We start from the raw sequence: 25,062 nt of genomic DNA on the forward strand, positions 1-25,062 counted from the left end.
TGAGTGTCTGCAGTCCCTTTTGGACCTGAGCTGTTAGCAGTACGGAACTCAGACAAGTGTTTCAAACAGCATTGCGATGAGTTGGGCCCAGTGTGATCCCATCGACCTTCTGACGTCTGGCGAGGGAACAGCTCTTCCTCATGGTGCCTCCACCTCTGCAATCCCTTGGTATGAGGGGCCATGTCTTCTTGCCCTGCTTGTCTCACCAACATCTCTTTAGAGCATGCTTTTCCCTTCCTCACCTTCCCTGTCTCTGTTGGGCTTTGCGTGTGCTTGCAGATCTCCTCCAGGCAGCAGCATACGATTCTTTTGGGCTGTGTGTTTGGGTGCTGACCCTGCAGTTCCTCCTCAGAGCGAGCTGTGCTGAGGCCTTTCTTGGGACACTGAACACCTCGCTTTGTTTGCCACGAGAGGAGTGGGGCTGGTAACGTTTCAAACACGGGGCTGCGGGATTTGTAGGAATTAACGGTGAGGTGTTTGTGGGATTGCTTTGCTGCTGGGTTCGACAAGTGCGGGACTGGAACCCACTGACCACCGTCGGGTCCCGAAGGGGCTGCGGGCTGCGCCCGGCCTTCCTCTCCACCGCTTGAGGCGTGCGAGGAGCCGGCTGGGAGCCGTGAGGAGCGGCCGTGCAGCCCGGCCCCTTCCCGCCGCGCTCCGCCGTTCCGGGGGACGCTTATCGCGGCGGACCCATGGCGGCCCGGCGCGCTGCGGTGAGCGCCGCTGTGACTCACGGTGCTGCGGGGAGGGCGGCCGCGCTGCCCTCTCAGCCCCGCCAGATAGCCGGGTTGGGAGCGGGTGGGCTGTGTGGAGAGAGCCTGCTGGGGGCTGGGGTTGTCCCCGGCCGCGGGCTGCCCCTGCTGCCCCCCAGGCTTAGCACACCGCTTGCAGGGCCTCGCAGCCACCCGGACCGTGTGCTTCCCGTTCATCTGCTGGTTTAGTTTGTGCGAAACCCGCGTTTTGGGGGTAAAACTGCTGTAGCTTTCCTTTCTTCAGAGGAGAGGGCGGGTATGGGGCCATCCTGACAAGGCCAGGGCAACGTGTGCCATTGCGGCTGCGTTCCAGTAACCGTCTGTGGTCTTTTTCTCCCTTCTCTCAGTGAATCTCTGTTTTGTGCTGTGGTGGCTGAGCAGAACGGCTCATCATGCCGACGGTGGTGGTGATGGATGTGTCGCTCTCCATGACTCGGCCCGTGTCGGTGGAGGGCTCTGAGGAGTACCAGCGAAAGCACCTGGCAGTGCACGGCCTGACCATGCTGTTCGAGCACATGGCCACCAACTACAAGCTGGAGTTCACAGCCCTCGTGGTGTTCTCGTCACTTTGGGAGCTGATGGTGCCCTTCACCAGAGATTACAACACGCTGCAGGTAGGGTTTGTGGAACCTGAGCAATCAGTCGTCGGTGTTGTTTCAGAATTACAGTGGAATGATGTGATTTTGTACTGTCCTGTCCACGGTGTCTTAATGGAGTGTTTTATCCTTGTTTGCTTTCACCTATCCTTAAAATGAAGATAAAATGCTCATTATTTTACAAGTTATGCCTTTGCAGGTTTGATGTTTCAAGCGTGGTTAATTAAGTTAAAAGCGGGGATGGAGAAAACCCGGAGGAGAGGGCTGCCTTAGGAAGCTTGTGTATACAGCAGTGGTTCTGTGACATTCATGCTTTCCTCTGTACTTGTTGATTTACTCTTGATATAGGAGGCAGCAGACAGGAACATCTGAAATGTTTTTGAGTCAGGTGATTTTGTAGAGTGAAGATGCTTTGAACAGTATGTGAAATGAGTAAGTAACGGTAAGGTGAAATGAGTGAGAAAGAGGAGAAAGTGATTTCAGGCTGGGAAGATGTGAGAGGCAGTAGGGGCACTGTGGAAGGAGCCTGAGAGGGACGTTTTGTATGAATGCTGTGAGGCACCAGATGTCTCTGAGTCTGCTCAAAATGATACATACCTGGTTACTGTGTATACTATCAATAAGAAGTGGTAGATTGCTGCCACAAGGCAGCACGTTTTACAGCTGCACTCTTCTTGTGCTGTTGTGTTCAATGTGAAGTTTTCATTTTAAGAAGAAAAGCCTATTTGTGGTTATAGAAACAGAACGGTGATAGGAGTTGTGATTTCTGTTTCTCTCCACTAGAGTGTTAGACAAGCTCTGTCGCCTGCTTTCTGGATCTCTTAGAAGTTAGAGTTGTTGCGACTCCTGGGAGGATTTATAGAGCTAGATTCCTTAGGGCTGTTTGGTGAGGCCAGTACGCTTTGTACTCTGAAGTGTCATGTCTTCATGGTCTCATTAATGAGGCCTTGTGCAGAAAAGAAAGAAAGCTCGTTTTGTGAGATAACGGGTGGTTTGCATTGTGTTTGGAGTTTTTTTCATTGTAATGGTTTTCCAGAATGCAAGCAGTTATTGTTCCTTAAATGTTGGAATAGAATTGGAAATAAATACTTTGTTAGACATCGCTTCAGTTTCCAACTGTCCTGTTTCTGTGAGGCTTTTTATTTTCTCCCTAAGACCTGTGTTCACAATTATTAGTTCCTTCAAAGTCAGCCATCATAGTTCTCTCAAGGTATTGCTCACTGTTTCTTTTTTAACTGTGCAGGTCGTGTGTAAGAACACAGCACTTTGTATTGTTTTGCAGTGCAGCTGTGTTACAAACCAAGGCAAAAATTCTGACTTAGTAGAGAGCTGGGAATAACTTTTTAGGTTTCCCATTAGAGATATTTTACTCAGCAATGACCAATCATTTGTTTGCCTTTACAGGAAGCCCTAAGTAATATGGATGATTATGACAAAACCTGCTTAGAGTCAGCACTACTTGGGGTTTGCAATATTGTCCAGCAGGAATGGGGTGCAGCAATTCCTTGCCAGGTATGACTGATTTTTCACTGTTTTTATTATCTCAAGTATTCTTTGTGTTCCCTGGAAGTTGAAGAAAGAAAATGCAATTTGAAAATTTGGGATACTCACAGCACTCAGCTACTGGTACCGCAGGAAGACTAAGCATTGTTATTCTGGATATATCTGGGATATTAACAGAAAGTAGTATTTATTATAACATTAAGCAGCAAAAATCCAGATAGTTCTATGTCGAAATGTGTTGTAGCAGAGAGAGAGAGAAGTGTCTGGAGACACTGTGTGTCCATGGTTTTCTCTGTGTTATAAGATGTGGCCCCAGAGCCTTCTCTAGGAAGCTTGGCTTTTGATGGATGCAGTCTTCTGTCCCAGGAGCCCTGGTCAGTTTGGAAGGAGTACAGTCACACATACAGCAACCTTTGTCTTTCTGTACCTGATGATTGCTAGGATTTGTAACAGTTCCAGATCTCAGGCAGCATTATGGAGTACTGCTGACTGTGTTTTGACCTGTTCTCTCTCCCTGATGAGTCATTTTGGTATGCATCTGCTTGCACTGTCCATCCAATCTTAGCAGTGCCCAGCATTCTGAATTTGCTGCCTCTACTTTTAGCCCTCAATTTTCTGAATTTGCCATCTCTCAAGGCAAAATCTAGTGTTAGCCTCTAATTTTCTGAGATGGTAAGAGCCTGTTGCTCTTTGGGTCAGGATTTAATTCAATTTAATTTTACAGGTCAGTAGTCTGAGAACATCTCTCAAGCAATAGTCCTTTAGGAGAAAGAGATGGAGGTTTATTGTCTAGGCAATACTTTGTAATATAACCAGGATAAAAGGCACCCTGGAGAAGCAGACATTCAACACAAAGAACTGGAACGATGTAACAGCCAAGCCTGGATTAGTTCCCAGCAATTTCATCTCCTGTTTGTGTAGTGTTTCACTGTACTGGAACTTCATGTTATTGGGTGATGAAAGGCAGGGGGGAATGTACTGTGCAGAATTCTGTAACAGTAAAAAGCATTTCTGCTGAGCAGCAGATCAGATGGTTAGTAAAAATCTGGCTGTAACAGATACACACTCGTTTCAGTTGGATTTGATTTTCCTTATCTCTCAGCCAAAAAAATAATGCCTGCTGTTGCTGTGCTGTTTTGAAAGAGGAGCTGTTTTCTCCTCTGGAAATGACTGGGTCTCAGCTGAGTGTATATGGTTTTGTTACTTGGGGTGACCTGCTAGGGCAGATTTCTACAGGCAGTAGTTGTAGACTTGCCGTGGAAAGGAAGAAGGTGCATTTTTGCCTTCTGCTACAGAACACGAGCATCCTGCAGCTGTATTTGTTAGCAAAGAATTAAAGTAATACATACTATGTTTTGAATGGTTACTGAGGCCTGTGGTGGAACTTGGGCTGCCCTCCAGCTCCTGCAAACAATTGGTCATGGTTGGCTTTATGTTCTGTCTGAAGGTAAACCTGAAGCTCCTGAGTCCACCAGCAGCAGACTGCTTTTTGACTGTTTGGTTACTGTGCTTTTAGCTTACACTTACAAGTGGCTGTACTTGTGCAGACCACAGTGTGTTTCTAGCTATGGAATTGGAATTTTAGTACTACTTTAGCCTTAGTACAGTGAAATATATGTTTATAATGTGTGCAATTTAATTGCAGTGGTTACATCTATTATTTCTCATTTGTGTACCTGGAAAGTTTACTCTCAGTTCTTCAGCAGAGGAATCGCAGGGTAAGAAGGGGTTTGCAGTATAGAAGTGTGTGTTGCTGGGAGGGCTGCTGCGACGTGTCGGTGTTTAGTTGCCCTCTACAGATAGAAACACGTCCCTGCCTGGAAGTGCTAATCTGGTCTCTCTCTTTCAAGGTTGTCCTTGTCACTGATGGCTGCCTGGGGATCGGCAGAGGCTCCCTGAGGCACTCACTAGCTACTCACAACCAGCGGAGCGAAAGCAATCGATTTCCATTGCCTTTCCCTTTCCCTTCCAAGCTGTATGTCATGTGCATGGCAAACCTTGAAGAGGTGATGTCTTCAGCATGTACCTTCTTGATTGTGCTGGTTAATTACTATTATTTGACCTAATAATTAGATTGGCACAGAGCACGCTTTGATATTCTTGTGCTTAAAGCTTGGTTGATGTTTAGTATTTAACGTAGCTACTTGGTAAAACTGAATGGTAGTATCTTTTTTGAAGGCTAGTATTGCACTCATAAAGTTGCCTGTCTTTATTAATCCTATCAGCGTCTTCCTGGAGAATATTATGTAGTTTCTATTCCCAAATAAATGATTTATGTTGCAGAGATGATCAACACTTAAAACAGCAGAATTGTTTGGAAATTGGAATAAGCAGAACTCTGAGTCTCCAAGAGAGAGTGCTCAAGCCAACTTCTGTTCGAGTGAATCTTTTGAACATCTCTGTACTAGCTTTAAAAATCTGCTATAGTTAGGATTCTGTTAAATACAGACGTTTAAAAGTAAGCTCATATAGATTAAAGTTTCTTAACTTATGTTTTATTAATAGCTTGCTTTTATCTTGACAGCTACGCTGCCATGGATAGAAGGATTTTCTACTTAGGGATTCAATAGATATTTCATCTTCAGGGTCTCTTGTCAAGATTGATCCTCTCTATTAAGCAATGGGTTGAAGTATTGTTTACACATCAGTTATTGGTACAATGTTTGAAGTAAATCTATTACTGATAACTTGAGGTGCTTTCACAAGCATTCTCTAGAAACTCAAGGAGAAAGATATATCCTTCCTCTCATAAACTGTATTGTCCTGAAGGAGCTGGAGACTTAGAATTACCAATAAAATGATGTGGTATTTAAGGCATTCCTGTGCTCTTGAGGACCGAGAGCTTCTGTGATTGTTGGTTGCTTAAACCTTGCTTTTGAAGCAGAATGTAATGAGATAAAGCAATGTATTTTGTGTTTCTGGTCCCAATACTGTATCTGCATGTAAATGCAACGTAAGGAGGGCATTTCCTAGGAGGCAGAGGATATTGGTTTATGCAGAAAGGAGTAAGGTAACATTTTGCTGTGTTTATATTCTCTGAAAACATGCTGGTTAAGAAAAGTCAGAGTAAAATGAATGAAAATAAAGCTTAACCAAAACATTTTGGTTTGTTTGTACAGCTTCAGAGCACGGATTCCTTGGACTGCTTGGAACGGCTCATAGACCTAAACAATGGGGAAGGGCAAATTTTTACCATTGATGGCCCCCTTTGCCTGAAGAATGTACAGTCCATGTTTGGGTTAGTAGACAGTGTGCCTTTGTGAGACTTCCAGTAAAGAAAACAAACGTAACATAAAAAGAATGGGTGATACCTGATGATCTCATTTTTTTCCTTGTTCTAGAAAGCTGATAGACCTGGCTTATACACCATTCCATGCTGTTCTCAAGTGTGGCCACTTAACATCTGATGTGCAAGTATTTCCCAGACCAGAACCTTTCATTATAGATGAGGAAATAGACCCCATTCCTAAAGCAATTAATACAGGTAACAAGTTTTTGTTTGCTTTTTAGTTAAATATATTTGAGTTCAACCTTTTCATTATTGTATCTTATCCTGTGTAGTTTCACCTGCTTTCTTTCTGCAAAGATCTATCACTGATGATATAGTTTCTTGGTATGTGTGGCACCAGACAATTCTGTGTTTGTCTGGCAATGTGGTTCATGGATAACTGTGTGTTTGTGTTGGAAATTATGTATGTCATGATATTATATGTGGATACTTGTGCTTTACTATCCCAGTGAAGGTCAGGGTTCTGCTGTGCTCCCTTGGTCACTGCTTCAGAAAGTTAGTGGTGTAAAAAGCAGTGGTGTTGAATAGGCTCTGACTTAACTCAGACTTAATTCTTAATTCTGACTTAATTCAGCTGACAAACCTGTTGTCTCTCCACAGATCTAGAAATTGTTGGGTTTGTAGATATAGCTGACATTTCTAGCCCTCCTGTCTTATCCAGACACTTGGTGCTGCCTATTGCACTTAACAGAGGTAAGCAAATTCTTGTACTGATAACTGATTTAAGCTTCCCTTCTAATGGCTGTGGTGGTTTTGTTGAGAAGGAAATGTTATGCTTTATGCCAAATGTCTCTAAGGACACTTTACATGTTTGCATTAAGATCAAAACCTTGGACAGAAGATCTGTCCTTTTCTGAACAGTGTGTTCTTTGGAAAAACCATCTGTACACAAAGCAGTGAATTAGTAGAGAGAACAGTGTCATTGTACCATTGTTATGAGTAGAGAATATTAAACTTACAGCTACAGATACTTATGGGTCATGAAGTATGTGGTGCAAGCTGAATAATTAATACTGGCTTCTAAATCGTTCTTGGAATGATTTCTTGCTGTGAAAAATCTGATCTGAGTAACATCTAGATTGCTGAGTTGTTCTTCAGCACTAATTGCTGCTCGTTGAGTCTAAGTGTATATGAATCTCTACAAACAACTTGTGCAGGCTTCAAGAACGACTGAAGCCTGGGGTATGGAGCTGGATGTCTGCCTGAAAGATCTCTCTTACTTTGCTCATTTATGCTTCACCCTCTACAGAACTTGCATCACTAGACAAAGCCATGGATTTGTGGCTTGCAGTGACTTGTCTGCTTGGAAGGCCTTCCCAACTCCTTTTGTCAAGGTCTTGGGATGGAACTAAAAGAAACTGAGATTTCTTTTGATAAAGAACAGTGAAAGCCCCAGATGTGCTTCCGTCTCTGCATTAGCACTCTTATCCTGCTAGGCCTTTCGTTTTAAAAGATATTAACAGTTACATCATAGCTGTTTTCCAATTGCTGAAACACAGAAAGTTTCTCGTGATGACCACAAATTGCATAGGGAGAGGTGGGCTTGAGATTCAGGATGTTTTGGTTCAGGAGCAGCTGTGTTATTAACTGCCACTCTTGGTGCCTTTGCACTTCTAGTTTCTTCAGAGGTTTATTTGAAGAGTTATTTGTTAAATGTGTGAGGTTTTGTGATCAGAATGCAGTAGAATAATCATAGAACATTATATTGTCACTTTGTCCCAACAGTTAACAGCCATTTGTTCTAGAAAAATGTTTATTGAAAGTTATGTCGTGGAATAGAGCTGTTTTTATCCAGTCTCATTCAGCTGAAGCAGAAGGGTTTGCCAGTCACTGCCAGTTTCAGTTGCTCTTTTTTGCTCCCTTGTCTGGGATTACCTGCCCTCTCATGAAATGGGTTGGGTAACTTAAATAAACAATCAAATAAAAACATGAATCTTGATTAATGCAGCTTATTTTGACTGGCACAGGCTGTGGAGTGACTCTATAAAGAGCTCTGTGAGTAGATCAGAGGGCAGCTGCAGCCAGGTGGCTGGAAGGTTAGGAGGCGCTAGGAGTGTCTTCAGTCTTTGCTGCTGTGATAAGCACTGGTGGTTGTGTTCAAAAAAATCTGATATTACAGCACCATCAGTTCTCAGAATAGCTTGAGCATGGGAACAGCAGCCTTTCCTAAGAAGGGAAGCCACTTAAAAAGTGTATTTGCAGAATGAAGCTTGGGTTAAAGGTTCTTCATGGCAGAGGATACGGAATGGTAGTGTTGTGGGAATAGAAGTACTGTGTTTGAATTAATGTTGTCCCTCTGTTTGCTTTTCTTCACCAGAAGGTGATGAGGTGGGACCCGGGATCACAGATGACACTGAAGATGAGAATTCAGCTAATCAAATTGCTGGGAAAATTCCCAACTTCTGTGTTTTGTTACATGGGAGCCTGAAAGTGGAAGGCATGGTGGCTGTCGTCCAGTTGGGGTATGGAGCTGGATGTCTGCCTGAAAGATCTCTCTAACTTTGCTCATTTATGCTTCACCCTCTACAGAACTTGCATCACTAGACAAAGCCATGGATTTTTAACTGTAGACATGTTTCTGCCAGTATTAATTACAAATAGTGACTCTCCACACAGTGGAAGAAAGGCAAATTCTGTGTTAAGACAGTTGGAAAGTGTTCAGACTTTGGGATTTGCTCTTTTCAATAGGCCAGAATGGTATGGGATGCTCTATTCACAAGCTGATAGCAAGAAGAAATCAAACCTCATGATGTCACTCTTTGAACCTGGTCCTGAGCCCCTTCCATGGCTAGGGAAGATGGCACAGCTTGGACCTATTTCAGGTACTGGTCACATTCATTGGAGTAACTTTGGAATTTGGCATTTTCTTGCATGAGTGACCTTGCCAGATCTTATTCATGAAGTCTTTTTATTCCCTAGATGCAAAGGAAAATCCTTATGGAGATGATGACAATAAGAGTCCTTTCCCCTTGCAGCCCAAGAACAAGCGCAGCTATGCACAGAACGTTACTGTGTGGATTAAACCAAGTGGCCTCCAGGTACAGATTTTGGGCCTGATGCTTTACTCTAATCAGCACTAGCTTTCTCAGCAGCAAAATGGAGTCTGTGTGTGTCTCATCCACTTGATGTAATTGCTTTATTGCTTTCCTTTCATTTTTATAACAACTGCTTCAGTAAAATGCGATGATTAAATTGCAATCAGAAAGCATAGTTTGTTTAGTGAAAGCTGCATCTGGCTTTCTTTATTGGATTTAGTATAATTACTGCTTGTTTCAGTCTTTGTGAGCTGAAGTCTCGTCTGTGGTCAGGATTATTTATCAGTAAGTAGTGTGGACATTTTTCTGCAGCTTACCCAACAGTTGACGAGATCTTTTCTTTCCTTTCTGCAGACTGATGTACAGAAGATCTTGAGAAATGCACGGAAACTACCTGAAAAAACTCAGACTTTCTATAAAGTGAGTCTTGTTACAGGCCAGCCTGAATTTTTGATCCATAGTGATAGTGGTGCATCTGACCTGTCCTGACCATCGTTCTGTGCAGGGCTTGAAGAGCTCTGCAGAAGCACACCTTGTTCTGTGAAGAGACACCTTGGGTCCTTTTTATGGACTAGTTAAAGAGAGACAGGGAAGTCTGGTTTCCTGCCGTTACATTTTTTGCCAGGCTGACAGACGTGTCACATTTACAGGTGACCCTCATGATCCCTGCTACTTTGATGGTGAACTTCAGTGCAGATTTTGTGCTTTTGTCCAGAGTCACCCTGTTACTTTGATAGTGAACTTACGTGCAGATCTTATTCTTCTGTCCGGGCAGAAACAAACTGAGGGATCAAGGAGGAACAAGAACATGAGTGTCTATCTGAACCTGAAAGTATATCCTATGTTTTTTCTACAAGGGAAGCAAAGAAACAAAATTCCAGGCACTTCTGGCCATGTCATAAAAATCCATAATCTGGGCTGTAGCCAGAGGTAACTGTTGTTTCTCTTGTAAGAAAAGTACTGAAGCAGTTTATTATTGTAGTCTTCAGAGACCTGAAGAACAAATACACTTCTTAAATGCACACAAGCACCTATCATAGTTTACAATGCAGAAAAATAGATCTTATGTTTTTCTGGGCACTGTGGTTAGAGGCGGCAATTGGTCAGGTCCAACTTGGAAGCCACTCCCAGCAGGGGCACAAAACAAGAACACACAATAGCTGAATGCACAGAAAGGAGAAGTGAGGGATTTCTAAGAAGGGATGAAGGGAAAACTAGCTCTTTGCCTGTGCTGCTGTAATCCTCAGTCCTGAAGCGTTTTCTTGTCATGAGCAGCTAGGCATCTTGCAGCAGCTCCACTTAACCCAGGTCATTTTCCTTTAACTGAGTAAGCTTGCATTTAACAGTAAGAAATGTAAATATGTATCTTTTTAAAGCCACCATGAGACTTTGTATAAAAGGAGGTTTTGTTCTTTGCAGGAACTTAACCGTCTGAGAAAGGCAGCTCTGGCCTTTGGCTTTTTGGACCTCTTGAAAGGTGTGGCAGACATGCTGGAGCGGGAGTGCACCCTGCTTCCTGACACGGCTCACCCCGACGCGGCGTTTCAGCTCACGCACGCCGCTCAGCAGCTGAAAGTGGCAAGTACTGGGGCATCAGAGTACACTGCCTATGATCATAACATTGCTCCTCTGCAGACAGACTTTCCCACTACTGGCACTGAAAGAATGTAAAGTCTCCAATTTGGGAACTTCTCTACACTGAGACTCGTGTCACTCAAATTTTCTTGTCTTGTTTACTTTCTACAGCTTCTTTAATTACTGGAACTTCCTATTATAACAGGAAACTTCACTTGCATAAGTGCTCTCCAAATACATGTAGCTTGTCTGTGGTAGCTTCAGTCAGGCCTAGAAACTCTAGAAAGTGTCCCATAGCGATTGGTGTGTTGGAGGTTGCATGTGAGGAGACAGAGAACATAGCATCACAGGCCTCAGACTCTCTGTGGCTTTTAGCCTTTCCCAAATGTGGTTGATATATAAATGAAATCAGTAGAAAAAGCATCCTAAAAGGCAGCTACTTTGTTTTACAGATGGATTTGAGTAGCCCAGAGAAAGTGTGTGAGAATCACTGCACAAGATCAGACATGCAGCTAATTTCAAGGTGTTATCACTGATTACTAATCTGTATGGCAGTAATGTACATCACTGGCAGTGCAGTGCTTATGCTTTTGAAAGTAACTTAATCTTTTGAGACAAATTTTTTATTTGTGTAATTTTAATAAAAAGGAATTCTTCAGGAAGTTTATTTTGTTCCATTCTCGTAGCAACTTTGCAGTGTGCAACCTTAGGCATGCACAAGCCTAAAACATCGACTTGGTGAAGGTCAGACTCCATCTGCTTATCATGAGAGTTAAGTAATAAATTATACAGCTTACTGCATTCAGGGAAAAAGCAAACAACTGAACTGATGCAAAATCTGGCTGTAAATCTTTATTAATAGAAACACATTCTTTCTGAAGGACAAAAACTCAGTCATTTAAGATCCATTACAGTTCGTACGAGGTACCACAATTTCACTGAGAAACATCATGTATGAGTACATACAGATTTTATAACAGAAGTTTAAATGCCCAGTAAAGAAATTAAAAGTGTGAAAGGGATCCTTGCTGTTCCAAGCCAGCTAACTCAGTCCTTCGATGTACATCAAACATATGTACAGTGTGTTCTGTAGTGAAATAGTGTGTAAATTATGCTCAGCTCTTGAGAAAGTTACCTGCACTCTCCTCTGCAAGTGAGCCTCACGTATCTCTAAAGAGAAGTTGCATCATGCCTCTTGTTGACAAAACAATTGTGAAATGCAGTGTGGAGCTTGTATCAGTTTTTTGGTACAGTCTCGTTATAGCACTATTTTCCTTCCTTTCCAGTAATAATCACTGGGTCCATGTTATAAATAGTAAGCTGTTTGTTAACTTTAAGTATAGAAAATAACTTCCAGGAGGATTCATATCGTTTCACAGTAGAAAAAGATAACACAAGTAGTAAGATGACACTTCAGCTAATCTCAGTTTTGGTGCCTTATCTGGATTGCTGGTATTGCTCGCAGTACCCTGGGGCCAGCAGCAGCTGTGAAGCAGCTTGTTTATAACTATAATTTTTCTAAACTAGATTAAAGGGACCAGAGGAGTTGAGAATCAACTACAAGAGGCTAGGTGTGAGGAAGGGCACATGGAAATGAAGTCAACTGAAACAGAAGTTTTCAGGTAAGAGAGTACGTGACCTGGGATGTGAAGGGAACAGCTCCTGTTTAAAGCAAATACAGTGGAAAGGGTGCCTTCAAACCCTAGGTGGGATCTCCCTTACTGAGATGTATGGCATGAAAATAATAGATTATTTGTCAACCCATCACTCCATCCCATCAGGGAACAGCCAAGAAAGCATATACACAAATTTAAACGTGCAGCTGATAAAATGAAGTAGAAAGATATTCTTGATTGCTTTTCCAAGGCTATAAGGGAGCCACAGCCCTGGTAGGAACTATAAGAGGAGTTCAGTCTCCCAGGGCAGCTCCAGATTTTTACTCTGTGTGAATGGGATGGAGTTCTTCTGGGGTTCACATGCTAGGAGAAAGCTGGTACCTGTATTTTCTTGTCTCCTTGTATTTTGGTGCTGACATTATCAATCAGAAAAGCATTTCTGTGCATGGGACACAGCGGCAGCTTCCTTTCCCTACTGATGCTACAGGTACATGGGTGTTGGTATGGCCCACAAGATGCTTCTATTCTGTTAAGACTAACCTAGAAACAGACTAAACTGGTATGGTAGTACTTTGTTTGATGTCAGCTACGTACAGTTGCAGCATTAAAACATCAGTATGCTGCCTAAGAAAAGGGGGTGTGGGTGCTGAGGAAGTTTATCCCAACTGCTAATAACACCCAAACACTGACATCAGGCTGTGCTTCTCTTACTGTCAGGATGCACCCCAGGAACAGCAGGGGCCAGCTACTGGTACGTCCCTACATCAGAAGTCCTCTCTGCATGCAATACCGAAAGAGCAAAATCCAATTAAAATATAAACACTATTTCTATTTAGTGCTGCTCCACCGTTTATAAGCATATTATATGCAGATAGTAGGATTTCTCCCTAATACAGTAGTCAATATGATACAAGTTTAGATGCAGCTGTTCAGTGGTAAATGTCATGCATGCATTTGATTGAAAGGGAACGAAAGAGATACGGGAATGTTACCTGAATTCACTATGAAATCATGAATCTAGGATGATCATGTAATTTTACAAAATTCTTTACACTGGATAAAACCATAAGAGGAGGCTTATCTTGTCATTGAGATCAGTTAGATAAGAAAGCACTGAATCCTCCTTTACTTCATCTTTCTCTTCTTTGGTCCGAGGTGCTGTTTCCTTTGCTTGTAGAGATATCGGAAGTTTACAAATAACCCTGAAAAAGAATGAAGTGTTTCCATAGGACATCTCTGCATCACTTTGAAGCTGGATGGCTGCACCAAGCTCAACAAAAAAACCCACAACAGTTTAATAGTTTAATGAAAGCTAGTGCTAGTGTTTTCTTGTGGGGTTAGGTGGGTTTGTCACTGAAAAAGCTGTGCAGAACTGGGAAAGGATCAAACAGGTGTTTCAGTCAGTCTCAGCTGAAGGTGTTCTTTAAGCAAGGTCTGCAAGGGGGGGACCTAATGAAAATTCAGTTTAACGTTATAGATGAGAGTCAACCTCCCTGACTTCAGTGATTTCTGGATTCGTAGACATACTGGCTGCATGTACTACAAAGTTATCTCATGTTTAGGAAATAGAACAAATAAACCAGGTATGTGAAACAGCATTCTTTTTAAATACACTACTACTTAGACAGCCTTCTATAATTGTTTCCTGCAAAAACATGTCATGTTATAACACAGTTAACTATTTTCTTAAATTTGGTATTATGTTTAGAGTTCCACTAAATCATTCTGAAGCTCAAATAATGTAAAAGGGTGAAATTAAGCATACTGAGATTACAAATACATTTAAAATTTACACTTTTAACTCAAATGAACTGTGGATAATGCAGCTAACTTGTTAATAAGGACTTCTCCTTAGGGGCAAGCCAGTGCTAATTGTAGCTGTGTTCCTTTCTCTGACAAGTATGTGAGCAATGAGGATGGTACTTAGCCTTGAGCAAATTAGTGTTGTCAAGATCTCTAAGACACAGGAATTTATCTTTCTTAGGAAGAATATACTTAATCAGAGGAAACTGCCCTTTCATTTTCAACAGTGAGAAATAGAGTTAAATATCTTACCCAAAAACAAGGCTATAAGATACATCTGAAGCAAGAATGAAAACTGGATTGTGACATTCAGTGGATTTGGCAGTCCCAGGCTAAATTTTCCTGTTTCACTGAAGATGGGAATGGATTGAATGAGACAGACAGCTGAAAGCAGAAAACCATGGTTATCAGACACAGGTAAAGTGTTCATTATTTTACTTGTTAACATTTGAATCAAACCTATTTAAGGAATGTAGTATAATGGTAAGCAGCTACACCAGGCAGTAGAGCAGTTTAGTTACAGAGGTCTAAGCATGGTAAACTTGCCTGGCAAGACATTGCTCTTGTACACAACCATGTAGCCTGCGGGGGCTGTGCCAGCAGTGGTTACCATGTTGAAATAGCCCCAGAAAGGAAAGAGGCATGGTTTCTCCTCCATTAGGAATTAAGCAATGCACAGCCTACTCCTGGCTCACAGAAGCAAGCTCTGACAGGTATGGTTACAACACATTTGTTGAATCTAGATGCCGAGCAGTGACAGGCATTTTAAAAATTCAGATGTTAAGACAGAAGAGTTCACCATCAAGTCCTCTCCCTGGGCTTCAAAGCTGAAGGGGAGCACAGCCCCATTGGGAAAGCACTATGCTTATCTCAGAAGAGGTTAGGATGCTTTTATAGGAAGAACTGGTTCCTGCCTGTTCTGTGCCAGTGATTTACAAGATAACTGCAAGGTCTCTTGTGCTGGTGCAAGCCCCAGCACAACTGACCATGCAGATGTAGCAGACAAAAGCAAGAACAGCACTTTAGAGCAGCAAAGGGAAGTGAATGTTGTCTTCCTGTAATGCCTGCATGGTCTGCAGTGCACAGTTGGTCACTTTGTTCCACTAGCCTTTTGTTGCCTTTATTTTCCTCTCCAGTGCCCAAAACAATGACTTCTGTTCACATCAAATTCAAGAAGTGTTTGTTTCAGTAAGGAAGATAGAAATACTTATATCTGGTTCAGCTCAAAGCACACATCTACTTATCTGCTGCTGTTCTATTAGTCTTTAGTCCAGCAGCCAAGCCAAAAATTGAGTTATTTGCCCAGAATTATCTTCATTTATTAAACTTTTTTGGGCATACCTTCTGCCAAGCCGCCTAGAGGGTACAGAGGGATCCAGCTGGTGTAACGGAGCCAAGTTAGAGGTTTCCATTCTATACCCATGCATGAAAGCATGTAATAGGGATACCTGAAGCCAATTAAGTGTGAGAAGAAACAGATATTGTTTAAAATAGAAGCTGCTACCAGAATTAAGTTTGCATATATCTGCAGTATAGGAAAGTCAACATAACTCCCAAGTGACACAAAAATAATCAAAAACCATTCCTCTGGCTCTTGATGCACTCACCCTTACTTGGCAATTTGCATAATTAATGCTCTTATTCTGATCATTTGGATGAATTTAACTGCCTGACTTGTTGAATAGACATTTCAAAATATTTTCTTTGGAAAGAGAAACAGAGCACAGTGCACCCCACTTAATCACAGTCTAAGCATACTTCAACTAGAGGGCCAAATTTTCCAAAAGAAAGCAACGTGTTTTTTGAGGGCAGCACTACCTTTTAGACTCCCATATTGTCCCAGCTTTTGGCTGTGACACTCAGTGTCTAAAGGGAATTTTACTCTCTGGAGCCAATTTCTGTGCCAGTCTTCCAAAAGGTACAAAGATCAAAATCTTTGCTAAAGGTTCTTGGAAACAACCCCACTGTTTTGCACACACCCATTTAAAGAAAAATCCCACAGACCTGAACAGTTCAATGATGCTCCAGAAATAAAACAAGAAGAACACCACAGCTCTGCTCTGCATTTCCTCCAGGCTTCCAAGGACAACAAACAAAATAAAGTTTCTTCCAAATACCTGTTTAAGGAAAACAAATTGTGGAACACTCACACTCTTTAACAAAAGAGCAAGTCCTTGCTGTCAAAACCATGCAGATTATCTACTTTTCCAGTGCAAAACAGTTCTGTGCTCAGCTTTTAATTGTGCAGCTGAGCAGTCATCTCTGATTTTTAAGCACACCTTTCTCTTCTGGGTCCAATGTGAGGGACCTCGTCTTACATCATTTAACCTCACTTTTATTCACAACAACCACAACCAGGATACAAAAGGGGAATCAAATCAAAATCATTTACTTTCTGCTCGGTGATTCTCTTCTGTTGTTCCAAATTATCATACTTAATTGACAGAAGAAGACAGCCTCCCACATCAGAGTATGGGAAGCCTGGATATCTGCCACTTGAATAACAGATTCTCTAGTTCAGTGACAGCAAGATTATATTGCTTAAAATACACATCTACTTCAAACATGGGAGGAGCAAGAAGAACCTTAAAATACTACCTGTATTACAGCAGGAATCAGTGGTGATCTGACTAGTCCTATCAGTGAATTCAGGATTTCCATCAACGCCAGGGTCTGACAAAAGTACATCATGTCAGCAATAGTGTGAAACGTGTCATAGAAAGAATCTGTAAGACACAGGACACTGCCCTAAGGACAAACAGCTCTTCAGATGCAGGAAGCATAACTTTTGATACCTCAGCAGAATGAATTATTTTCACTTCAAAACCAAAAGAATTCTGCCCAGCTTATTTTCAAAAATACCAATATGGCAGTAAGCAAGAAGTTTTCTTCCATCTGATTTCTTTAGATGAAATCTTGGTGGAGTACAAGCATGGCTTATTAGGATACACGCCTGTCACTTCAAGAAAACAGTATTTTCCTATCCTTGAAAATGCGATGGCTTTCGTTGTGCACTTTGGTGATAGATTTACTACTTTATTTCCTAGATATGTCTTCCTTTAGACTTTGATATTTAAAAAGTTTAAAAACAACAACAAGTTAAAAAGATTTAAAAACAACACCCTGAAAGGATAAAGTAGTGCTTATTACTTGCCTTTTCCTAAGATGAACAGTCGTACTGTCATGTTCACAAAAATCCAAGAGAATCCCAAAAACTGTACAAGATTATACATTATCAAGTATCCTTTCTTCAGGTGTTTGAAAGCTGAAATCAATAATAAATGCATCAGATGAGCAGACTACAATGCAAACGCACTCCTGCAAACCAAGCTTTCTGTGAAAATGCAGCTTACAAAAAGGGAAACTATTGATTGTGGCAAAAGAGTAGCTGTGTGCTTTGTGATTCTGCCTGCTTTTATTATCTGCTAGAACAGAATTCTTGTTAGTCAGATTTTTGAACTCCTTAGGAACTGCAGGCAATTTTTATTGAATTTCTAAATTGCTCATAATACAAGGATCCTCCTCCAGCATACACCAAGCCACTCAAAATTGCTCCATGAGATCGCAGATGTGAGCTACAGAAGCTTTCTGATTCTCCCCATCTCCCACACCAGAAAGGTACAGTTACTTACGGTCTTTTGGGACTCTGGATTCTATTTTCATTTTGTTAATCTTTTCTTCCTCCTTAAGATGAAGGATAAGGTTTTAGCGAGCATTACTGTAATTAGCAACTGATTTGTTAACTACCCTACTGCAAAGCTAGTAGGTTTAAAACTCAGTTAAGCAGCCAATTGCTAGAAGGCTTAAATGTTCACCTGCATAAAACAGAGCACGTTTCTCATCCACAATTAACGGTAATGTAAAAGGCAGAGGGTGTTAACTGGCTATACAGCCTTCACTGTAGTATGTGGTGCTCTAACAGTTAGGTGCTTTTGCTGAAAAAGCCAGCTGATTTTTGTGTTCACAATTATTACTGTTTCTTAGAACTGTTCCCACAGCCAAGAGAACTGAAGGGAACTGAGTACATCCAGTCCAGGCTCCTCCCGCCCTTCAGAGCTGCTTCTGTTGTTGCAGCAGCTCTTTCGCCTCTGCACTAACCTCAGTGGCAGAGAATAGGGCTGCATTTGTTTTACACCAGTTAAGCAGAAACATAGTCTGTTCCATTCAAGTGCTTTCCAAGATGGGCTTTCACCTCCCTGCTGTATTAAGCTGCTTGAATTTACCATATGGTGGGAATGCAAAGTCAGAGCCAGCCCTGCAGCTCAGGAAACAGTACTGTGGCAGTACATGTGGAAACAAGTTCCTGCTTCCTAGACAAGCAATGTCAGGACTGGTGTCTCTGACATTAATCTGACCCTCATATGGATCACACAGGACTGCTACGGTGTAAGGCAAGAAGTGCAAGCCTTCAGCTGCAGGCATCAGCCAGCACAGAGCTAATACACAGCAATCCTTGCTTTGTGACTGGCAGCACAAACCCTCCGAGCCCGCAGGACCAACCTTCTCCTTCAGTTCCATTTCAGCATCCGATTCGTCTAACCAGCGATCGAAGTCCGGAGCGAGGAAGAGCGGGCGTTTCTCTTGCTTGGTGAGCCTCTCCCACCAGTTACTCTCCTTTTTCTGCACAGTGATGTTGAGCTGCCTTTGAGTCACCCTGCACACGGGCTGGAGGCAGACAAGAGTACACATCAACAAGAGCCCTAAGCATCGAGCTCTGAGGCTGATACCTGAGCTCCCCACCAGCAACGCAGAGCTGACATAGACTGCTGCAGGACAGGCATCTCCCTGCTGCCCAAGACATGCCATAGAAACCAAGCGCAAGGTGAAGATGGCAACTAAGATGGTTATGGAACTTGTGATTTGATGACCAACTGGAAGGCCTGCCTGCACAGCATAGCACTATCCTACCAGTCAGTTATCACAGCCCCTGGTGCTAGCAATCCCACACAAACCTACAGACCGTGGCTTTAGGCATTCTTGTGTTTCGTACTGTGAGCCACTTCCTTTAGCCAGTGGTAAAAATAATGCTATCGTCATTCACAGGTACATCTCCAGAACAGGGAATCCCACACGAAACCTGCTCTGGTGAGAGGAAGAGCCATGACCTGCATTTGTTACTGATGTTCCCCCAGCACTCCTTCTGTCAAGGCTGGCTCTGTGCTCCTAGGACATCTGAAGGCTGCAGCTGTAATTTACAGCTGCTACTGGCACAGGCTTTGTCCCTCACTGATGGCCACCCTCCGGCCTCCTCCTTGCCAAAGCAGCAGAGCCAAACCATGGATCCCGGAGTGACTGCAGGAGTAAGCAGCACAAATCCTCTGCTGGGAGCAGAGCCTGGAGTTCTTCCACGCCCTGGAGGGTTTTGAGAAATGAAGCCAGATTTCACAGCCACCTACAGGAGTTTGCTCTTCCAGCCAAGCTCTCTCCTCTTGAGCTACAACAGCAATTAAAACAATGTTTTGCAATACGACCTGCAATGTGTCAGTACTGGCAACCCAAGGAATTTGTACAAGCCAGAAACACCAGTTCTCATGAATTTATTTTGCTGGGCTGTAAAAGCAGCCACACTGACACTTTGTACTGTGGTGTTCCCCCTCCTCTCCAAGGCTTAGCTGCATCAGACAAACTATTGCAGGCATCTCCCACTATCTTGCTGCTTTAAATTCCTGTACAAATTGTAACTACTGTGTAGCAGCTATGGTAAATTTAAGGCCCTGGTCCTATCAAGGCTCCCCAGTGAGATGAGCCACGTTAAGGCAGGATGGTGGCTGAGCACAGCAACACAGGACTGCTATGGGTAGCATTTAGCAGTCAGTCACCAGGAAGACCTAACAGCACATCGTGGACTTCATGCACATCTATTCTCTTCTCATGTTTCTCAAACAAACAAGCAAACAACAACAACAAAAAACTTTTTCTCTGCAGAAGTTAGAAGAAAAATACCTACTTTAGGCTCAACCGGCTCTAGGAACTCGATCTGAAACTCGTAGATGTTGTCCCCTTTGGCACCATGACCCTGAGCTAAGAAACAAGAGCAGACGATCAGCAAAAAGTACTTAACGAGTCCCACACACCTTTAAAGTACACCTGACACACAGGAATATTCAGCGTTGGTTTTACAGTGCCTTCCCCTGCCCCGCTAGGAGGGACGATCACGGAATCAGAGAGCATCCCATGCTGGAAGGGATCCCAAAGATGAAACCCCCCGAGGCGTGGAGCTGCAGGAACCAACGGAGCCACAGCTCTGCTGGGCGTCCGCACTGCCTGCTCGTGCCCGATGGAACCCGGCTGGGAAGCCGCCGCTGGGAGCAGCGCTGCGGGCAGTGCCGTTTCTTTTCCGTCCGCACGCCGATCCCAGGCAGGCACGTGTGGCCGTGCCCAACCGGGTGCCTGCCGCCGGCTCGCCAAGGAGGTGGCATCCACCGGGATAGAGGGAAAACGACCACAGAAGTGACCGACCCGCACTGACGGCGGCATCCCGACGTGCTGAGCAGCGAACCGAGCGTGCTGCCGGGCCGGGCCTTTTACCGAAGGAGCTGCTTTACCTTCCAAATGGGGCTGCGATAACGCACACAGACGGGGCTTTGTGGGCTCGGCAGACGGACAGAAGGACACGGAAACGTCCCCCACATGTAAATGCGGGGCGCAACGCTTTGCCTACGAGATAAGACACGGCCCGCAGCGGCCACAGCCCTACCTCGGAAACGCAGCACGTCGTCGGCGATGCTGACGTCCGGGTTCTGCAAAGGGACGAGTTCTGTTAGAGACCGCATTACCGGCACTTCCGCGACAGCCCTCGGTGGGCCCTAACACGGCGCAGCGGAACCCCCTGACCGCCCCATCCCCGCCCCCCCGGTACCGACACCGGCACCTTCACGTCGCTCAGCTCCACGCGCAGGTACAGCTCGTGGTGCCGCTGCGCCCAGTGCACGTGCGGCCGGAGGCTGCAGCCCGCCATCGCGCAGCCCCACCGCGCCGCTCCGTTCCCGAGCCGGCGGGGGCTGCCGTTGCGCCTGCGCGGTGCGCGCGGAGGTGAGCGGGGAGAGGAGTGGGAGGGCGGGGTTGTGGGTGCGCCTGCGCGGTGCGCGCGTCACCTCGGAGAGGTGCTGAGCTGAGGGAGGTGCGATGGTGGGAGCTGAGGGTGCCTGGTCAGATTCGCGAGGCTGTGCGTTCGTCCTTCTCAGAGCTCTAAGGCGGCCCTGAGGCAATACGTGTTACCCCCTGCCTCGCTCTGTGCTCAGCTGTGCGCTTCAGCCCTGAGCTGGTGACAGCGATGGCGGTCCTGGTGAAGAAGCCGAGGGCTGTCGGGGAGCCGTACCGCCGGCCTCAGCCCTCGGCCGCTTCAGACAGCGCTGTGCTGAGTAAGAGGGCTGCGCGCACCGCGCCGTCCGCCCTTTTCCTCACCCGCACAGCCTGGTCCTCCCGGCCAGCAGGTGGCGCCCTACCGCGGGCGTAGGCGCGGCGCTGCCGGGCTGGAAGCCGTGTCGTTTCCTCCACGCCGACAGGGGGCGCGCGTCGTAGCCGAGCAGCCCGGCGGCCCATCTGGCGGAAGCGGAAGCGCCCGGCGGGGCGGCTGGGCAGCATCGCAGCCGCGGAGCGCCGTGAGCAGCGGGGCCGGACGGCAGCCGGCGTTCTCGGGGACGCCCTGCGGGGAACCGCCGGTAGCACTGGAGGGGCACCGAGCCTGGAGAAGGTGGGGGATTTGTCCCCGGGCTGCTCGGCTCGCTGCCCTCGGCCGGGCCTGCCCGCCGCACCGTGGCTGGCGGCTCCTCCCGGGCTCTGCCCGTTTCCTCCGGCCGCTCGGGCAGCCCCGCGGCTGCTCGCCCCGCTCCGGGCCCGTCTGCCCCTCCGGCACGGCCCTGCGCTGCGGTAGTGCTGGAGCTCGCCCGTAAGGACGGTGCGTTCCGTGGCAGAACGAGGCGGCAGCGATCTCGGGCAGATCCTCGCGCTAAGCCCGGGCTGCCGTGCCTTTGCCGTCCGTGCCAGGTTGCTTCTTAAGGCCGCCGCTCTTCGTTTCCTGCTTTTCTTGGGAGGGGTGTCTGAGAAGTAGGTCGGGTTGAGGCATACTGGCATCTGCGTGTAGGTGGGGAGAGGAGATTTTTCTTTGTTGGAATTCTGTGAAGTAGCTGAAAGTTTTTGGTGTTTTTTTTTTTTATTCAGATGAAGCCTTTTGCCCGGTTTTTAGCTCAGTTTGAGCAGAGCGCTGTGCTGTGTGGGGCTGGGATGGCCTTTCAGTCTTACAAGGTTTACATTTTGATTTGTTTTTGTGTTGTAAATGTCGTAAGACAGAAGAAGTGCCTCCCTTTGTTGTGTTTGGATTTGCAGAATTGCAAACATGCTTTTGATTGAGACTTGCCCTGCTCTGCTGTTGGTGTTCTGTGTTAAAACAGGCTAGATCCAAGTTGCATGCAATCTCTTCTGCTCATCTGTGAAGAGCAGCAGGAGCAGCCGGTCCATCAGGGAGCTTTATCTCGGGTAGCTGTGCTGGCCAAGCCCATGCCTTGAAATTCTTTGGCCCTTTAGTGCCTGTTTGCTGAATGCAGGTGCTCGGTTTGTTTTTCATTATTGTCTTTGGCAAGCTCAAACCAGCAAGCTCTGCCTGTTCTATAGCAGCGTGTCAAACAGTTGTGCAGCCTTTCCATTTTATATATAGAAAAAACAAGCTGCCTTTGAGGATTGACAATCGTCACGCCTTGCTGTCTTTGTTAATGAATTATGTGTAGGAGTTTATAGCTGGGATCCTTTTGGAGCTGCACTCAGATCTTGGATTTATGGTTTCCTACTGCCAGATCTCTGGGCTGTTTTGTCTAGCTTAGATATGCTTTGTAAAGCACGGCTAACTTCAGGGAGAAATATCTGCTAACTGAACAACCTGTTCAGGAGGGTAAGATCAGTCAGTCAGTTTGGAAAACACTCATTTCACTGGGTCACCTTCCTGTATGGCCTCATGCTTTTGGAAGAATCTGTTCAGAAATTGTAATTATGTGCTTGTAGATGGTATCATTGTGATGGTATTGCTAGACCCTTCACAGCTTTGTTTGAAAGGAGAAATTACAGGAGAATGATGGTTGCCCAGCCCCGTTGTGTATGGCCAGTAGGTTCAGAATCAACTTCAAATACTGTATCTGCTAAGCAGTTGGCTGTCCCAGCTCTTGATACAGTCCTAATTAGCCTTTATTCTGATATAAACTGTACCATAAGAACAGCCAGAATTAGATTGCACAATGAAGACTGATTGGTTCGGTTTTAATCACCAGAAATGCACATCAGGATAGACACATCTAGGACACTTATTCTTCTCCATGATCAGTGTTGCAAAACTTATTTGATAAGACAGAGGCATTCCAGATCAGATGCTTGCTGTATTGTTCCTACAGTATTCTCTTGGTACACCACCCTGCTTCGTGACAACTCCATTGAAAGTAATTAACAGGTTTTAGAGCTGAAGTACTGAATTTCAAGTGTTCACTTTTTTGTCTCATGCCCACTGCATCATCTGTCTGTCCAGAGGGCAGAACCTCTGTTGTCACCTTCACTGATTTGGCTGAAGCTTCTGCTGGGGCAGATTCAAGCCGACCACAAGGTGATGCATTACCTTCTAACAGATCAGACAACTCTTCTTTTCTGATGCTCTTCAGCCTTTTGGGTTCAGCAGTCCGACTGTCAGGCTTTCTTTCCGCTCCTACTGGTGAAGAACAGCACGTGCCACTTTTTAGGGCTGGAGTTCTCTCTCTTGCAGTTGTAATTTTACAGATTTTTTTCCCTGCCACAGTAGTTGAAACACTCAGTTCTGAAGAACTGTAATTGCATTTGGGTCTCTTTCTTTTTATGCACTGGTCTTTACAATCTTCCAATACAGGTTCTAATATTGGTGAAAGATTTGAGATCTGTAGTATCTTATCTATGGCCACTGCTCTGCTGCAGTCCAGAAGAGTGGAGTTCTTGCATTTCACAAAGTCCTCGAAGTCAGGATTACTTGCCCCTGAACGTTCCTCGTCTCTTAACGTTTCAGGGGATGGGAAACTTTCTGTGGTGTCAGTAGCAACTGTGTCACGATCTGCAGAAGAATCTGCATCTAAACATTCGAGGAGAAAATCTGAAACACCTGTAGGAAGAGTCATCCCTGTGCCTGAAGTAACATCAGTGTTTTTCAGGCTCTCTTTACTTTCAAAGTTGATTACTGGAGATTCCTTCAGCAGTACCGTGCTGCCTTCCACATCCTCTTCATTCTTTCCCAAGAATGGCATTTCTTTCACATTCACTTGAGTGCTATAACTTTGGTTGGAGGAGGGGCTCCCTTGGGTGACTTCAAGATTCTCCTTGATTTTTGGTAAGGTTTTCACAGCACATTTTCCCTTTGGGCAGCCGGGCTGCGGCTCCCCGCGCCGCACGCTGCCGAACAGCCGCCGCCGGCACTGCGCCGCCCCGGAGCGCCCCGCGGTGGGCAGCTCGCCGGGCAGCGGGGACGAACGCCGCTTCTTCCGCGGGGCCTTCCCTCCCCAAGCCGAGCTCCTCCAGTAGGGCCGCTCCATGGCGAGCCGCGTTTCCTCCCCCCCCAACCCAGCCGGGCCGCGCACCGACCCCGCCGCCCTTTCAAGAAGCCCCCGCCCTTTCAAGAAGCCCCCATCAATGTATCAAGCTAGTTTTGCCGTTCACAGGGTGGAAGAATGAAGTTTGAACTTAACAGGGAAGGATTTATTGAACTGAGCAATTGAGAGGTATTAAGATAAAGAGGCAAACACTAATAAGTCTATGTGGATCTATAAAATTATTAGCTTTGTTCTGAAAGGCTGAGCAATGACAGCCTGTTTTCCATAGCAGAAATGCATCTCCTTTTCCTTTCAGATTTTCCATGTGAAATAGCAGGTTTCTCGTAGCATTTTTGCTGTATTG

The 25,062-nt window shown here is 45.1% G+C and overlaps 4 protein-coding genes across 6 annotated transcripts in view; 2 read left to right on the top strand and 2 right to left on the bottom strand.

Moving 5' to 3' along the window:
• Window positions 1–666: 666 nt before the first annotated feature.
• On the top strand, window positions 667–11,412 carry INTS14 (integrator complex subunit 14). 2 transcript variants are annotated; one of them, XM_042823956.1, is made up of 12 exons: window positions 667–713; window positions 1,100–1,366; window positions 2,753–2,860; window positions 4,702–4,857; window positions 5,971–6,089; window positions 6,193–6,335; window positions 6,741–6,833; window positions 8,458–8,602; window positions 8,829–8,962; window positions 9,060–9,178; window positions 9,530–9,595; window positions 10,595–11,412. In XM_042823956.1, the coding sequence occupies exons 2-12, from the start codon at window positions 1,145–1,147 to the stop codon at window positions 10,844–10,846; spliced, it is 1,557 nt and encodes a 518-aa protein (XP_042679890.1). In that variant the 5' UTR covers window positions 667–713; window positions 1,100–1,144; the 3' UTR covers window positions 10,847–11,412. The 2 variants fall into 2 exon arrangements, with proteins under 2 accessions (XP_042679890.1, XP_042679891.1); XM_042823957.1 differs by lacking the exon at window positions 667–713 and adding an exon at window positions 853–966.
• Window positions 11,413–11,587: 175 nt separating this feature from the next.
• On the bottom strand, window positions 11,588–21,160 carry HACD3 (3-hydroxyacyl-CoA dehydratase 3). The gene is made up of 11 exons (XM_042823959.1): window positions 21,041–21,160; window positions 20,867–20,909; window positions 20,117–20,190; window positions 18,670–18,834; window positions 17,802–17,853; window positions 17,324–17,434; window positions 16,768–16,895; window positions 16,174–16,286; window positions 15,511–15,617; window positions 14,422–14,553; window positions 11,588–13,568 (listed from the first exon to the last, which is right to left on the bottom strand). The coding sequence occupies exons 1-11, from the start codon at window positions 21,125–21,127 to the stop codon at window positions 13,492–13,494; spliced, it is 1,089 nt and encodes a 362-aa protein (XP_042679893.1). The 5' UTR covers window positions 21,128–21,160; the 3' UTR covers window positions 11,588–13,491.
• A 595-nt stretch (window positions 21,161–21,755) lies between these two features.
• Window positions 21,756–25,062, top strand: part of DPP8 (dipeptidyl peptidase 8) — a 31,508-nt gene continuing 28,201 nt past the window's right edge. For both annotated transcript variants that reach the window (XM_042823952.1, XM_042823954.1), the window contains exon 1: window positions 21,756–21,862. The gene's annotated coding sequence lies outside the window, so the exon portion shown is untranslated. The remainder of the gene's footprint in view (window positions 21,863–25,062) is intronic.
• Window positions 23,397–24,701, bottom strand: LOC122163096 (meiosis-specific kinetochore protein-like). Its single transcript, XM_042823958.1, has one exon. The coding sequence runs from the start codon at window positions 24,699–24,701 to the stop codon at window positions 23,541–23,543; it is 1,161 nt and encodes a 386-aa protein (XP_042679892.1). The 3' UTR covers window positions 23,397–23,540.

This window comes from Centrocercus urophasianus, unplaced genomic scaffold (assembly GCF_019232065.1).
Source record: "Centrocercus urophasianus isolate 14NV4802_14NV808 unplaced genomic scaffold, USGS_Curo_1.0 seq_23, whole genome shotgun sequence".
Taxonomy (NCBI): domain Eukaryota; kingdom Metazoa; phylum Chordata; class Aves; order Galliformes; family Phasianidae; genus Centrocercus; species Centrocercus urophasianus.